Raw genomic sequence first — 16394 nt, forward strand, 5'->3', positions numbered from 1 at the left:
TGAAATGATTATCAAGAATGGAAATAAAACCTAAACATATTGTACTCTGTGGTGCATGCTTTTAACATTAATTGCCAATAGTGCATCTCAGATTTGATTTTTTTAACTATCTTTCAGACTTTTCAAGCAGAGAAACACAATACACGGTTTCTATTTCCATGCATAATCTAAACAAACAGACCTTTGCAAAGTTGGTAGTTTTAATAAACCACTGTTTCAAGTACTTGTGCTCCACTTTAGCTCCAGAGCGCCAAGAACAGCCATTTTCATCCACTTGCTCATCTGCTAGAACAGTTTGGTCCACTGGATCCCAATTCACCAGAGCCTACAAAAAAGAAGACGTACAACAACTTGCAGTTAATGAATGCAGAAAATACTTTTGGATACTATTCTTCACAACAGAAAAACAAGAGTGCAAAAAGTAGTTCTGTATACTTCAATTTAAACCACACATTCTACAAAAAATAAGAGCGTCAACAGTTTGTTTGTATTTCTTACTGAAAACAGAAAATCTTTGCCCTACCCATGTACAGTTACACTGGGTACAACCTTCAAAGAGATATCCACCAATAGGTTCACACCAACCAAACCACACCCACCACTAATTAAATTCCAAGTGGTTTGTAGACTGCACCACATCTGTTAGACAGCGTATCTTCAGCAAAGCAAAAACAAAAAGGGCAACAAAGAAGGAAACATAAGGAACATCTCAACTCTTGTAAGAAATCTGGTCAATAAAACAATTAGAAAGTGGAAGCTTGAAAGCCATGCATGCTAATACCCCTTTAGAGATCAAATGGTATAGTACACTACTCAAGTACCTTTCTAACAGCAGCAGGTTGATCACAGTCAATGGGCCTACCATCACAGAATGAGTCTCAAATAACTATCTTACAAAGTACGTAAATTTTGGGAAGTGGTTACCTGGTTTACGGTTTACATAGCAAGAATATGGTAGAGAAAACAATCTCACAGATGATACAAAATCAATGGCTCAGCAGGTTGCACAGGTTCCCGATTTAATTTCGAAATATTGAAATCACGAATTTCAGTATTTTGAAATTAAAATAGCGAAGTCTTGAAATACTGATGAACCAGAAGTGCGAAATTCAAAATCCCGAAGTACGGAGATTTTGAATTAGCGCTTCTGGTGTTGTGGTGTGTGAATGGTAAGATGAGAGTTTGAGTATGTATCTATGTGTATGTGTGTTGGTTAGGGGCTTTCCTGTACATCAGTGTGTGTTTTGACTGTGATGTGTGTGTGCGAGGATGTGTACAATGTGTGGGAGTGAGTAACCTGTGTGTGTCTGACTGTGCGATCTCAAAGTTAATATATATAGGTACTGGGTGTGGGGGGCACAGCCCCGCACATGAGGGGTGCAGGGTGGCTTGGCCCCCCTGCTTAACTGTAGTGTAGGATATTATATTTGAGTTGGGGAGGAAGTTGTGTGTATGTGTTTGTGTGTGCTGTATCTGTAGTGTACCATCGGGATTTTGAATTTCGCAGTTGTAGGGTTTCAGTGTTTTGTGTGTTCAGTTATGTAATTTCGAAATACTGAAATTCGGGATTTTAGTATTTCGAAATTGCATAGTGAATCCGGTGGCACATATCCCTTTCTTGCATGGAGGATCAGAAGACTACGTAATCTACTCTCAAGCCAGGTGCTTGGCTTCATATTCCAATAATGAGACTGCAGTGCAGCATAAGCGAGTGCTGCCCTCATAAAACATTGTCCTTCAATTGAAAAATGAAACTTGTTGTTCATGGTTTTCACAGGTAAACAAGAAAACAACCGAAAGTAATAACTGAAAGGCTGGCATGCTGATGCAAGCCCTCAGTGCTGTATAGTGCAGACCACAAGCTAGTTGAAATGTACAAAAAGCCACTCCAAAATAACACTTGGTTAAACTTAGCCAACTATTTATTTAATGGACTCAAAATCAAGAACATAAAAAGCTTAGCATTTTTGTCCCTTAAAAAAACACTTTGGGATTTCCTCGGAGTTCATCAATGAGTCTGACACAGACTGCTAGCAATCAAACTATCAAACAGTTTAAGTAATTTGATTTAAATAATTTTGTGTTGCAATTAAAAATTCTCTCATCTTACGCAAAATAAAACAAAACAATTGATAAAATATACGTTTCATACAATTTTCTCTCTCAATTTAAAAAAAAAAACAAACTATGGCCTCCAGTTTGGTAAAAGTTACATACAACTGCTAGGACCTGGTATTTACATAAAAATACAGGAGTAATTTGGGCAATGGACCTAATGCAGTACATAATAGGAGCAGGAGTATTATTAATTATTTGGAGAAGAACTCCATGGCACAAAGTTGTTATACAGCCTCCAAAATGGTAAAATGTAGAGGTTTTAAGTATTGCACATTTACTAACGATGGACCATTTGTAATTGTGGAGGGTATCAACAAAATCTCTCAAGTGTCCAGGCAAATGCAACTGCAATACTAGGATGGTAGTTTACCTGGTAAGTTGTATTTCATGTGATGGATTTTATGTAGGCAAAACTAAAAGAATGTTAAGAGAGAAAATACATGAGTATATCTACAATATTAAAAGTAGAGAGACCAATGCACTTTACAAACATTCGTTGCCTTGTACATCTTTCAATAAATTAATTCATTTCATTGTTAAACCTTACAGTTTGTTGGAATTTAAAGAGCTGATGTGTAAATTAGGCTGAATGCCACAAAGAGTCCAGGTATTAATGAAACTATATCCTTTACAATTTTTTTTTTAATTGAGGGAGAGAATTATATGAAATGTGCATTTCATCCATTGTTTTATTTTACTTTATATTATAAGATGAGATAATTTGTACTGGTGTTTTTAATTGAAACACAAAATTATTTATATTATTTAAATCAAATTATTAGTTTGATTGCTAGCAGTCTGTGTTTAAAAGGAAGTGATGTCAGACTCATCGATGAACTCTGAGGAATTCCCAAAGTGTTTTTTTAAGGGACGAAAGTGCTATGTTTTTGATTTTTGAGTCCATTAAATAAATAGTTGGTTAAGTTTAACTAAGTGTCACTTTTGAGTGGATTGCTGCACATTTCAACTAGCTTGTGGCCTGCACAATACAGCACCGAGGGCTCACATCGGCACTCCAGCCATTCCATTACTGGTTTTGGTTGTTCATAGGTTTATTTGTACTTGTATTCCAGAAGACCACTGATGGGCCTAGTCCAAATGTCTACGTTTCCCAAGTACTTTCCCCTTAACTGGCTTGCTCAAAGTCACACAGTATGCAAGTGAGGTTTCAGGGAATCAAACTCTGTACCACAGGAACTACAGCTCAGAGGCTTAACTCTGTACAGCAACTGCCAGACAGCCCACTTACTAGAGTTGTAGGTAGCTTAAGTGGATGTAAAAAGATCCCACAGCACTTACTAAAAGAAAGAACAGGTGAATGTTTTTCCCTGTGTTTTGGACAAATTTCTCTCATCTGTATAAGTGCCCCTTTGGGTTTCCCTGAAAATAAATCATAAGCTTAGTAAGTAAATATGCAAGTAAACAAAAGTAAATAAGGCATGTTAGTACAACCTCAGGAAATCACTAAGTCTGGTTAAAAACTCCTTCCTTCCAGAAAAAAAAAATTTAGCACAACAAATCTTGTGGGACTACTCACTCAAAGTCTGCCACCTACATGGACTGGCACACTAAAATCAAAGCCTGTCACCAACAATGGATGTTACAGTATCATTAATAAGTCTGAAAAATGGTGCTCCCAAAAGGTGACCTTGCAAGACCAATCAGCAGTGTCATACATGTCCACAGACGCCCTTCTACAGCAGAATGCAAAAGTAGCTATCCTTCTTAAGCAGACCAAGCTGTCACTGGGCATACGTGCTCTTATCTGGTCTCTTGACAACAAAAACGACAATAAATGAGGAGTGTTGCAGGACAGGATAACAGACTTTATTGAAAGAACAGTCTTGCTTCCTAATAGAAGTGGATAGAAATGGTGCAGTTTCTATACTGAGACAATTCCGGCATCACTGCTTCCTAGGATTCTAAGCACCTCTAAAGTGTTTAGAAACGCATCTTTGCACTGTTCTTCTCTAAACTTCTACAACCTTCTACAATACACAACATTATAGGACGATGCAGAGAAAGTGCTCATCCTTATGGAAACAGGCGAAGACTCTAAAAGAGCATGGATATCTGGGATTCTTCAGCAATCAAAAAGAAAAGAAAGTATGTCGCAGTTTTTACATGATTTAAATGATGGAAAGGGGTCAGGAGCCCAAACAAGGGGCTGTGATCACTAAAGACTCCTAAGGAAAGTCTGGGACACCTTCTGCTAAGCAAACACATTCCTCTTCTACAACTTCATTGTAAGTAGTGACCATTAAGAGAATATGCAGGTAAAAATGCAGCTATGAAATGAAAGAAGGAAACAATGCAACTTTAAACTGTACCTGCATTGCAAAAGACAAGATGCAGCCTATGGAAAGTCTAAACAGCAAACTCTTGTATTTGGCCTGAGATAAGATCATTCAAAGATTTTCAAATTACAGTTTATTATTTTTTATAATACACCACACCAAGGCAATATAAGAAAATAGCCATTTTATTAGCCACAGGATTATTAGATATGAAGTACAGCTAGAGTTCAGCAGTAGCTCTAAGTCTGAAAAAAGCTACAGATTTTACAGGTTTGCAACACAAAAGAAGCATTGTGAAGCATAAATAATATGTAAAGGCAAAACAAAGCTTTACAGATCAAGAATGTCACCTATTTTACCTCAGACTGATGGAGAACTTATTATTAGTCCCTCCCAGCTAACCTGCACCTGCCAAAATGATTGTTGTTGGCTCTCACTTGAAAAATGAGCTGTGAAACCTCTCAGAGGGTTTGCAGTGCTACATCATACAAAAGTAACACAGTTTATTACTAGTTATCACAAAATGTATTTATTGACATTTGATTACCAGGAAAGTCCAACTGGGTAGAAGCCCATTTTCAGAAGAGGCCCAGGGAGAAGAGCTACTTATAACTTTACATTTCTTTAATCGGTATGCACACACATAGATCTTTTCACCCCTTAGACTATGTGACGTAAGCAAATTCATACATTAAAAATAAAACACACAAAGCAGAAATAGTTTTCTCACTGAGATAATGATTTGGGTACAATTTATTTATTTATTACATTTTTGTAACTGGGTGGGTGTACTGGTTAGCAGTTGCTTTTCAGCTACAATCAGGGCTCAGTGGAGAGTGTCAAAGAATACAATCTCTGTATTACATTGAGTATTTAAGTAGAAGCGAGTATACTTATTAAACCAATTATCACAAAGGAAATTACAGGATTACATAATACAATGTTTACAATGAGTCATTCGAAGAGCAATGAGGATAGGGAAACATTTAGTAACGGCAACAGTGATACAATTATTTGTTTAACAAATGCACATTCAGACAGCACATTTATCTCTGTCGAGGAAGACAGTGTGGGCAATGTGTAGAAGGCCAGTGTTGAATCGAGGTTATTCCTAGCTTGTTCCTGCTATAAAGAAAAGAGCTGAATCCTTCAACAAGTACTTTTCTTAACTTGCTTTTGAATGCTTTTGTGGTACTTTCTTGCCTGACTTCTGCTGAGAGCTGCTTCCAAAATGCTGACGCCAGATGCCAGCTTTAACTGCCCTTTCACCAATTGCTGGTCTGAATTTGGGCATGTTGAGGGCGTGGTTCTCCTCATATACATCTCTTAGTGCATAGCTTTTTTGTCTGATTTGTAGTTTTGTACCTTAATGGAGGGCAATGTCACAGATTAACAAAGTTGTAGATGTTTGGAGAGAGTAGCATAATTCCCTTTCAGTAACACAGCGCAAACCCACACCCATTGCTGAAGCTAGCAATGATGGATTTGTTGATTGGCAAGTAAGACAAATCTGCAATTTTTATTTATTCCTGTTTTGAATTGTGTGTGTGTTGCTACTACAGTGAATGATAGTTACTGGAATACTATATTCAAATTTCAGAATTATACTTGCTTCCTAACAACAGTAAAATGAGCAGTGGGTTTGAGAAAATGAAGAACTTTGTAGCATAGTATAAGCTGACCCATGGTTTTGTTGATAATGTTGTCAATAAGAAACTGTAGAAGAAAACTAAAGTACACTGAACTAGTCAATTTTAAAAAGTAAGCTTATTTACTGACAAAAATAAAATGTACAAACATTTTAACACAGACACTCCAGCCTGTTCAACATGCATAAGCTAAACAAACAGTTCACCCTGCTGAAATTTAAAATTCAGAATGACATATAACCTATGTATATGGTCAGAAAACCAAGACTAGAGCTTAAGCAACAGTCTGTATATTTAAATACATTTTGATTTTACAAAGATTAAAAAAAAAAAAAAAAAAAAAAATCACACTGCTTGAGCTGCTTGTCTCGGGTCTTAATATGGTAACCACTAAGTCTCTTAAGGATCTTCTTGTGCACAACCTCCAAAACAACTGAACACTGAAGTAGGCTTAACTTCTAAAGAAAACAGTCTAAAATTTTAAAGGGGTAGACACTATATTTTTGGAACTTGCTTACCACCTATCCTTGAAGAGAAGCATAATTCTTATTTATATTTTCGATCTTGTAAATTAGGGAAGGCAAAGAAGGTAAATGAATTGGCCCTTATAGCTACAAAGAATGCTGTTATTACTGTCTGCTGATTACACGTATCCTACAAACAGAAGAGGCTATTAAAATGTAATTTTACCCATCTGTAGTAAACATTATATTTGTAATATTTTATTTAACCTAATAATATTCCTGAAGGTTCAAAGATGACTCTGTATATATCACTCATTTTTGTGTGGAATGATACAGATCACCTTTGTGTCACCCTATACTGTAAAAAGGTATCTTTAGTCAGATTACCATGATTTCTTATGTTTTACTTTTTAAGTCATCGTATACTTAAAATGGTCTCAAGTTAAATGCAAAAAAGTGCAGTGCAGACACATTTGGCAAAAAAGCTGCCCCCAGCACATATTTTATAAGTGGTATTCCTCTGCAGACAGAAATGACCATAAGAGACATGTGCGTTTATGTGGATAACTCTCTTTCAATTAATTATCATGCTTCCATCTGGCCCAGTTAATTACCAAGGGAATATCTTCAAGAGCCAAAGAAGTCATCCTGCCTGCCGTATTCTTCCCTTATCAGACCCATCGTTGAATACAGTGCCCACTTTAAAATGTACAAATCCAAGCAAATTGCTCAACTGGAAAAGCTGCAAAGATTTCTAACCAAGAAAATTAAAGGTCTTAAATCCTTCAACTATCCTGAAAGATTAGCACAACAATCTTTATACTCAGTAGCCTACAAGATGCTCTGAGGTGTCCTGGGTCTACCTTTTCGAGCCAAGAAAAATCCAGTCCTATTTGACCTCCTATTTCTTCTCAAAACCACTGCTTCTGCAAACATCCACTCTACAGATCTAAATCTACATGAAAACATAAACAAGATTTGCTGGAGAGAGAGCTTCCTAACACAGCACATTCCCAAACTGTGAAATAAGTTACCAGTACATGTCAGGTAAAGTATTAACTTGGCTACCTTTAATGTTAATCTCAATGACTGGATGGGTGGATACAAATTTACACCAGGTTTATCATGTATAGCCCTTGCTTCACAAGGCTGGCAGAAACTTTTAAGTTGGCTTGTTAAAGGTACACATGGCAAGGCACGTTTTGATCCCCGAGACTGTTTCTCCAGTATTATTCCTATGTTCCTTTGTTTAATGAAGACCATGCAGCTGCTGCACAGAATCATCTAATGATCCACTAAGCATGAAGGCAACTGACGTGACAGAGGTGCTTGCAGAATGGGATGCACACAGATTTAACATATCTCACACAGCAAAATTCTAAGTAGTTCGCTAGTCATCTACCCAAGGTAGATTGTAGATACTTCTCTGCCCAAGCTTTTGGCTGCAAATGATACAAACATTTGTTGGTTGTGTTTACAGACTGACTTTGATCTGTCAAGGTAAAACCTCAGTTATCTCTTTAAATCCAAGAAGAGTATTAAATATTCACCACTGTTCCTACAAGAGGAAAAAACTGTAGGCTGATAATTTGATTTAAACTGTAGCTACCTTTGGCATAAAGGAAGAGTTTTGTCCTAAAGACCACTCTCTTTTATGAAAGATGAGATAAGGGGGTATTAATGAAACAGCTGCAGCTTCAATATTATCGTTGCTAAAGTAATGGCTACCAGGACAGAGTTTCCCAGGACATATACTTCAGGTCTGCTGAAGTGGCTGATTCAAAAAGGGAATCTGTTGAGCCTTTCAGACATGAAGTGCAGATCCCATGGTGGTAACAGGTCTCATCTGATCTAAGAAAGAATGTGCTCTTTAGAAATGCCTTCCTCATCTTAAACTAAGCCGGGGAGGCTGACTGGAAGTCTGAGCAGAAGCTGGAGATTGCTGCCAACTGTCCTTTAGTGGTACAATAACTGAGGCACGCATTAAATAACTGAGTGAGTGAAAGATTCTAAGATCATGGAGATCAGTGCTGCAAATGCTTATCAAGCTTTTGATTGAGTCCAAATTGAGAAGCATAGACAATTACTCTTAAAGGTCCTCCTAGCAGATGTTACCAGGGGACATACGGCTGTTAACCACTTTCTGCAGAAACTTTGACTTATTTACTACAACTGAAGATGGAAACACCAGGAAGGAAGTTTGTTTCAGCAAGCAGAGGTCTACATATGGTTTGCTAATGGGTGAGACACCAGAGTCTAGGAAGGTGTCAGATAAGACACGCTTAAATATTATGTAGGATATAATGACAGTGACCCAGGTTTGCCTGTACCAGAATAGGTAATAAGGGTCACACTGGTCTTGTGTTCACTTGCTTTATGTATGAATGTGGTTATCAGGGAAAATAACAGAAAAGTGTAAAGTAGAGCAGTTGGCCAGTCATCCACAAAAGCAGCCCTTGTGTGGCTGTTGAGAGGAGGGACTATGGAGTACTACTAGTGGTTTTACCCATTTAATAGTGACACACAAAGCACATGTTGGACTCCTCCATAAAAATAACAGCCTCTTCACTAAGTTCTAGCTGAGGAGCCATTCATGGGGGGAGAAACAAGCATCTGTTCAGCCTACCCACCAGCAAGCTGGCCTCCTGAGAGATGTGAACTGATAACAGAAAACAATTCATGTCAGTTGCCCAGTGCCATAGCCTCATGGCTTCTCAACAAAACTGACAGCATAGAGTACCTCCCCACTTTTTTATATATCATGTCACCTCCATTACCCCATTCTGTCACAGGCAAACATTGGTCCCTGTCTTTACATCTTATATAATATACAGGCTTGTTTATGTCACACCATCCAAGACACTGATATCTCACCCATTAGGCAAACACATACATGATGACCTCGGACATAGGGCTAGGGGCTTGGAAGGGATCACTGATTAGAAGATTCTGTTTGTAGCTACCACCTTAGATATGGCCCTCATTTCTTAGACATTTTTAATGAACTAAGAAATTGTCTGTCTATGCTTATGACACTGCATATGAACTGTCTAGTGCAGCACTGTCCTGTGTAGTTAGTATGTGGTACCATGAAGACAGGGGCTGTCATATGCCCTAAGGTTCTCAAAACACAACTCTACTGGGCTAACAGCAATGATATGTTCAGTACTATGGCTTACATCAGAATTCTGTCTGTAAACAAATCTCGTTCAGCTTTTGAAACTGTGCTTTAACACACAAGTCAATGCAAAGAATTTCAATTTGCCTCTGTCCTCGGGTAATAAACCCTTCTAGGTTTTCACAGCAGTGCAGGATGTAGCAGCTGGTCATAGAATTAGAAACTGGTATATACTAGTAAATTGTAACCGAAATGAGGAAATGAAAGGGGTTATTTATTTTGCTGCTTGTTTACATGGTACCTCATCTGGCCAACATAGTGTACACTTATTACTTTAATCCATTAAATGAAATGTTTTATTTGCTGCATTAGCTATTCGTTTGACTTTCATTATCACAAATAACACATTCAGCACTTTTTCCATGGAGTAATATGCTGACTGAATTCATACACTCAATTCATACACTCACCTGCTGTATTTTTGAGCTTTATTAATTTGTATCTTAGTAGGACAGCACAAATCTGATCCCAGAAGAGATATTAAAAATAAATAAATGAAACTTCACAGCTGCAGCTATTTGCAGCTTTCAAAAAAGCCAAGCCTTTACCTAAATATAACAAAAAAACTATTACATTTAAAAGCTTGTACCTTACAAACTGACAGGAAATTGGGCCCAAAAGAGAATGACAAATTAGTCTGTTTCAAGTTTTACCTTCAGGTTAAAAAGAGAAACTTGTGACTGTAATCTTGTAAGAATCTACAGTAACAGTGGCGGAAACAGCATTGTTATATTTCAGCCAAATTACACAGGCTGTGAAATTCTTTGCTGCTGAATTACAGAGGCTGCAACATTTCCTGACCATGCTAACAAGTTATTTATATATATATATATATATATATATATATATATATATATATATATGTATATATATATATATATATATATATATATATATATATATATATATATATAAGGTGCTTGGCTGTATCCCCTACTAATTCCACGAGAAGGATAATATGCAAAGCTGGTCTAAATGGCAATCACAGACGCTTCTCTAAGTCTGAAAGTCAAGTCAGATCATAGAGCAAACATCAAGAAAACATGTTTATACAAGTAAAACTTGTACAAATGTCAGTCCCATGTACTTTGCAATAGATGTCTTTATAGACAAACACTACTGCAGAGACCTGTACAATAGCAAAGTTAAGCTATTCATTTTCTAGACATTCATAACAAAACTCCTGGTGTAGGGACCATTTTATACCAATGTCTGTGACTTATTAAAATGACTAAACCATAGGTTAGGAAACAAATGAATTACACTCACAGCAGTAATGTACATGGTAATTTTCACATTAACTAACCTGAGGTGGAAATATCAAACAAGGCTATCCTTTGTATCACATTATGCCTCTAAGGCAGACTAACTTGCACATTAATGTAACTACAAGTTATAAATCATTGCTTAAATAGTCCTTACCAGACACACAATTCACATTGCAGAAAGCAGAACTCAGTAACAAATTATCGAGTTTGCTTTTAGGCAGCCAATGATTCTATCTGCATATTCCATTTATTTGTAGTGCAATGTATGTGCATGCTTTACAGAGGAATAGTTTTCCATTCACGGGGATAGAATCCATCCTGTATGAAAAGCCATAAGCCAACACCATCTGACCAGTATTATAGGTTCATACAAGGCTAACAACTCCGCAAGGCCTTTTTAATCCTAGTCTTGCTTCCCAAACATATACAACTACTTTTGGTACCCTTAGGTGTTTTTAAGGGGTACATGTAAGCTTTGGCTTGGGTGGACAAGCATTTACAGGCTACTTATGTCTATTAGAAACATAGGTACCAGACAAGGGGTACATTTCTGATTCCCCATCCACTGATCCAAGTTATACTTGAATTGGGTTACAGAAGAACTCTGTTTCATAAGCCTGTTCTAGAAAAGGGTCATCTCTAAGAACATACTTGTTCCTCCAGCATGTCCTATTTATGCCACAGACAAGGTTTAGGCCCCTAGATTGGGTAATTCAACTGCTATTTATTTTGCACATATGCAGCAGGTCCATCAGGGTGGGATCCAATGACGCCTTGTAGACCAGGCATAGATCACCTCTGAGCAATCTGTAGGAGACAGGGAACAGGGCTAGGGATTTGAGACAGCCTCCACACAATATGTCGTTTATTCCCTGTATTGTTTTTGTGAGGAACCTCTGTGGACATATAGGTGTTCCACATGCCTGGTCAGATAAATACTGGCAATAACATTGTACTCAATAACTGGTCTGATGAGGGCCAAATAAAGTGAGTCAATGACATCCTTGGATCTAGACCTTATAACCCTCCTAATAAATTACACAACACAGAAAGAGTACCTTACTACTTTAGTCACATTATAGTCAAAAGTTAAGTTATTGTCTACATGAGATCCCAAATCCCTGACTACTGGGTCTAGTCTAAAGGGTTATCAATGAAGCAGTTTCCAGAGGTAGCACAACTAAAGATCCAGGGATTAAAGGTGGAGGTGTCTTGATTTACATCAGAAATAAATATACCTCAAGGCTGGTCAAACAGAACAATGCAATGGAGCTGCTCCATGTTCAAATCACCATAGGCAAAATCCAATACCAGTTCCTTGCTAGCTATAGGTTCCCCTCTATGAACCAGGAAACCCATACCATGTATTTAAACTTCCTGGAAACACTCATCCATATCCATGAGTGACTTTAATTACCCCACTATTAACTGGGAATCCTATACTACACCAAACATACAGGCACAGAGATTCAGTAAACACAACCTCCCTGGACCAGACTGTCAATACACCAACCAAGGGTGCAACCATATTGGATGTGGTCCTCACTAATATGGGAGAGTGCTGCACAACCCCTACTGTAATGTCATCCCTGGTAAGGTCAGAGCACAGAATGGTCTCCTTTGAAATAAAAATAAAATCTGGATCTCAGCTAAACCTGGAATATTCAGGAACTACTCTAAGGATAACTACTTGATATTAAGGGATAACGTGGCAAAATATCAAGCCCCCATAAACCCTGAGAACACTCATGCCTATGCAGAACTGTTCACAGAAACCCTGTACAAGCATGTTAATAACTGCCTAGAGGCAGCTGTACCCATCAAGAAATACAGAACTAACTCAAACAACAAGCCACCCTGGTGGAATCACAAAATAAATAGGCTGTACAACAGAAGGAAGAAAATCATGGCAAAAATTAGGAGGTGCGGCACCCAGCAGGATAAAAACACTCTCATCAAATTAAATAAACTCAGGGGACAAAATAAAGTCTACCAAAGTCAAATTTGAGATAAAATCGGCCTCCCAGGCCAAGGACAACCACAAGGCATTCTTTAGCTATGTCCGCAACCTCAAAGGCAATACACAATTGTGTGCAAAGCTCATTACAAATGGAGCCACCTATACTGACCCAGAAGATATAGCAAACCTACTGGCCAATAAATTTATCTTCAACTTTATCCCTCTCTCCCCCTCCAACTTTCCTTAGGAAATACCATCAAATATAACTCCCCTGAATATAACTTCCTCTACTATCACTAGGAAACAGGTCCTTAATGCTCTCTCTAAGGCCAAGAATTCTGTCTGTTTCCAGACAATATCCCAGGATGCCTTTTAAATAGCATGAAACATAACCTATCAGGCCCACTGGAATTGCTATTTAGCCTCCAAACAGGCTTTGTGCTTCATGAATGGAGAAGAGCAACAGTCATCACTCTGCACAAAGGTGGGCCATCTATAAACCCTGGAAACTACAGGCCCGTAAGTCTCACTAGTCTAGTCTCATATGTAAAGCCACGTAAAGAATTATCATGGAAATGATCAACAGTGATATAGTAAACCTCCAGGCACTGGACTCAACCCAGTTTGGTTTCGTCAATGGGAGGTCATGCCTACTCAACCTACTTGGACTTCTTTGAGAAGGTCACCAAAGCAATGGATGAGGGCAAAATGGTTCACACTGCCTACCTTAACCTGGCCAAGGCATTTGACATAATACCCTATTCAGACATTATTGACAAACTCAAGTGGTTAGGTACAAGCCCATAGGTCACCCAGTGGATGGCCAAATAGTTCACAGACTGGACCAAGAAAGTTAGAATTGGGGAGTCCACATCTACAAAGAGGGCAGTCACAAGTGGAGTCACTCAGGGATTGGTCCTTGGACAGCTCCTTTTTGGCATTTACTTCTCTGAAGTCAAGGCCAAAGTCAGTGGTCCCTGGCTGATGACTGCAAATTAGGAGCCATCACTGAATCCCACATTAATACAAATGTTCTCCCAGAAGGGCTGACACAGACAAACAAGTGGTGTCAGAGCCATGAACTAAAACTAAATGCCAAGAAATGCATAATAGTATCCTTTGGGAAGTCATCCATCCCTTGTAATTATCACATTGCAACACACCCCTTAGAGCTGACCCAGTAGTCAGGGACTTAGGGAGACACATAGATAGTAATCTAGACTTTGACCATCATGTGTCTACAGTGGTGAGGAAATCATTCTATGCTGCACAACTTATAAACAAAGGTATGGCATCTAAGTCCAAGGAAGTCATTGTTTCACTGTATTTGGCATTCATTAGCCCTATCACTGAGTACAATGCCCCCTTTGGTATGTACCTAACCAGGCATATCCAACAACTGGAAAGTCCACAGAGGTTTCTCACTAAAAGTATACAGGGTGCAAATAAAATGTCCTATGCAGACCGGCTCATGGCCCTATCCCTGTATTCTTTCTCCTACAGGCTTTTGAGGGGAGATCTACACATGGCATACAGGGCATGATGGGCCTCCTGCACATCCACAGAACAAACAGCACCAGAATTACCCATTCTAAAGACTTGAACCTTGCCTGTGATACAAACAGGACCTGCTGGAGAGAGAGTTATGTATCCTAGAGACTATTGCATCTATGGAAAAGGCTCTCCTTCTATGTGAAGCAGTGATCCTCCCTAACCCAATTCAAGTGCAACTTGGACAATTGGATGGGAAACAGGAAATTCATCCCCTGGTTTGGCACCTATGTCTCTACTGGACACAGTTAACCTGTAAATGGTTCATCTCCCAGGCCCATGCTTACACTTATCAAGGGTATCAGAACTTGTCAGCGATTTGGGATGCATGGCTAGGCTTAAAAAGGCCCTTGTGGTCATTAGCCCATGAACCTATAACTCAAATATCTCTGCTTAATACAAAATACACATGCTTTGCAAAAATGCGGTTGCTTCCCCTTATTCATTTTATGCAATTTGGACTTTATTTCAAACATTTTCCATAGTAATTTGAATATTTTTATCAGTATTGTACATATCTGTTTATGTGAAAAGTATTCAGAATGTTCTGTATACCTCATTTCATATTATATGGAAAGAAACGATCCACTCCTGTATATTCCACCAGCTCCTATCAAGTGCCTTAAGTCGTTTTACCCAGGCTGCCTTTAACTTTATGCCCCCTGGATATGCCAGTTCTGACTCCTTGCCCTTTAGACATGCTGTTTATTTGGCCATGTCCTTTTAGATATGCCTCTTCTGACACCATGTCCCTTAGACATCCCACTTCTGACTCCATGTCACTCGTTTGTCTCTAACACATATAACAAGAAGGCTCGGGTTTTCGTTTAGATGCTTTAATACATAGAAACACATCAGGATGGATAGCAGTGTCATTAAATACAAACAAACTAGTTAACAGATAGACCTTACATACACACGTGCTTACATCTCAACTGCTTACTACAAAATGGCACATGCTCAATATTTATACACTTGTGCAAGCCCTTAGATAGCTTCTTAAAGGTATATACACACATACTGATCAACACAATGGTTCCTGAGGGAAGGGAGATATGAAGGGCTTTTAACGCTAGGAGCACCACTCATCTCCAGAATGTTTATATGCTAATTGGTCTCTAAGGGGAACCAGGTGTATTGAACTGTCTGACCCAGGTAATACCCCCACCACCCAAGCTGGGAGGCATCTGTGGTCACCGTGGTCTCTGGGGGAGGAAGGATAAAGGGACGATCTTGTTCTACAACTGGTGATTGAAGCCATCAGAGAAGGGATTCCTTGCATACTCAAGACAGTCTGATCCGATGGTTTAGAGGGTAATAAAGGATGGGCCACTGAACTGCCAGTGTCCATTGAAAAACTCTCATGTGGAGATGAGCTGTAGGAACAAGAGCAATGGTGGCAGCCATGGAGCCCAACACTCTTATAACAAGACAAGCTGGTAGCATAGGAATGTCTAGAATCTGTTTGATATGGAGTCTGAGTGTGGAGATCCTGTCTGGGGGGAGAAGAGCTAAGCAATGTGTTGCATCCAGATGACTCTGATGAAGTCTATTACGTGTACCGGATGTAAATGCCTAAGGCTGAGGCTAGCTGAAGTAGGTGATCCCTGGCTTGGAGGAGTCAATGCCTAGTGGGAGCAGTGAGGAGCTAATCCTTCAGATAGTGAAACACAAGGAATCCTCACAATCTCAGGTGAGCTGCCACTATTGACATGCATTTGGTGAACATCCTGGGAGCTGTGGTGAGACCAAAGGGTAATACTCTGAACTGGTAATGATTGGCTCCCAGCCAGAAGCAGAGAAACCTTCTAGAGCATCTTTTCATTTTGATGTGATAGTACGCATCCTAAAGGTCTATGAGCACATCCAGTTGTCCTTCTGCAGGAAGGGCAGAATGGACAGAATTGTG

The 16394-nt window shown here is 38.9% G+C and overlaps 1 protein-coding gene across 1 annotated transcript in view; it reads right to left on the minus strand.

The window, feature by feature from the left end:
- The window catches only part of LARS2 (leucyl-tRNA synthetase 2, mitochondrial), a 1850943-nt gene that overhangs the window by 1290511 nt on the left and 544038 nt on the right, over window positions 1–16394 (minus strand). Inside the window, exon 6 of the mRNA XM_044070015.1 lies at window positions 182–325. Coding sequence (XP_043925950.1) covers window positions 182–325 — 144 coding nt within the window. The remainder of the gene's footprint in view (window positions 1–181; window positions 326–16394) is intronic.

The sequence above is a fragment of the Protopterus annectens genome, chromosome 4.part1, assembly GCF_019279795.1.
Source record: "Protopterus annectens isolate FY-2018-M chromosome 4.part1, PAN1.0, whole genome shotgun sequence".
Taxonomy (NCBI): domain Eukaryota; kingdom Metazoa; phylum Chordata; order Ceratodontiformes; family Protopteridae; genus Protopterus; species Protopterus annectens.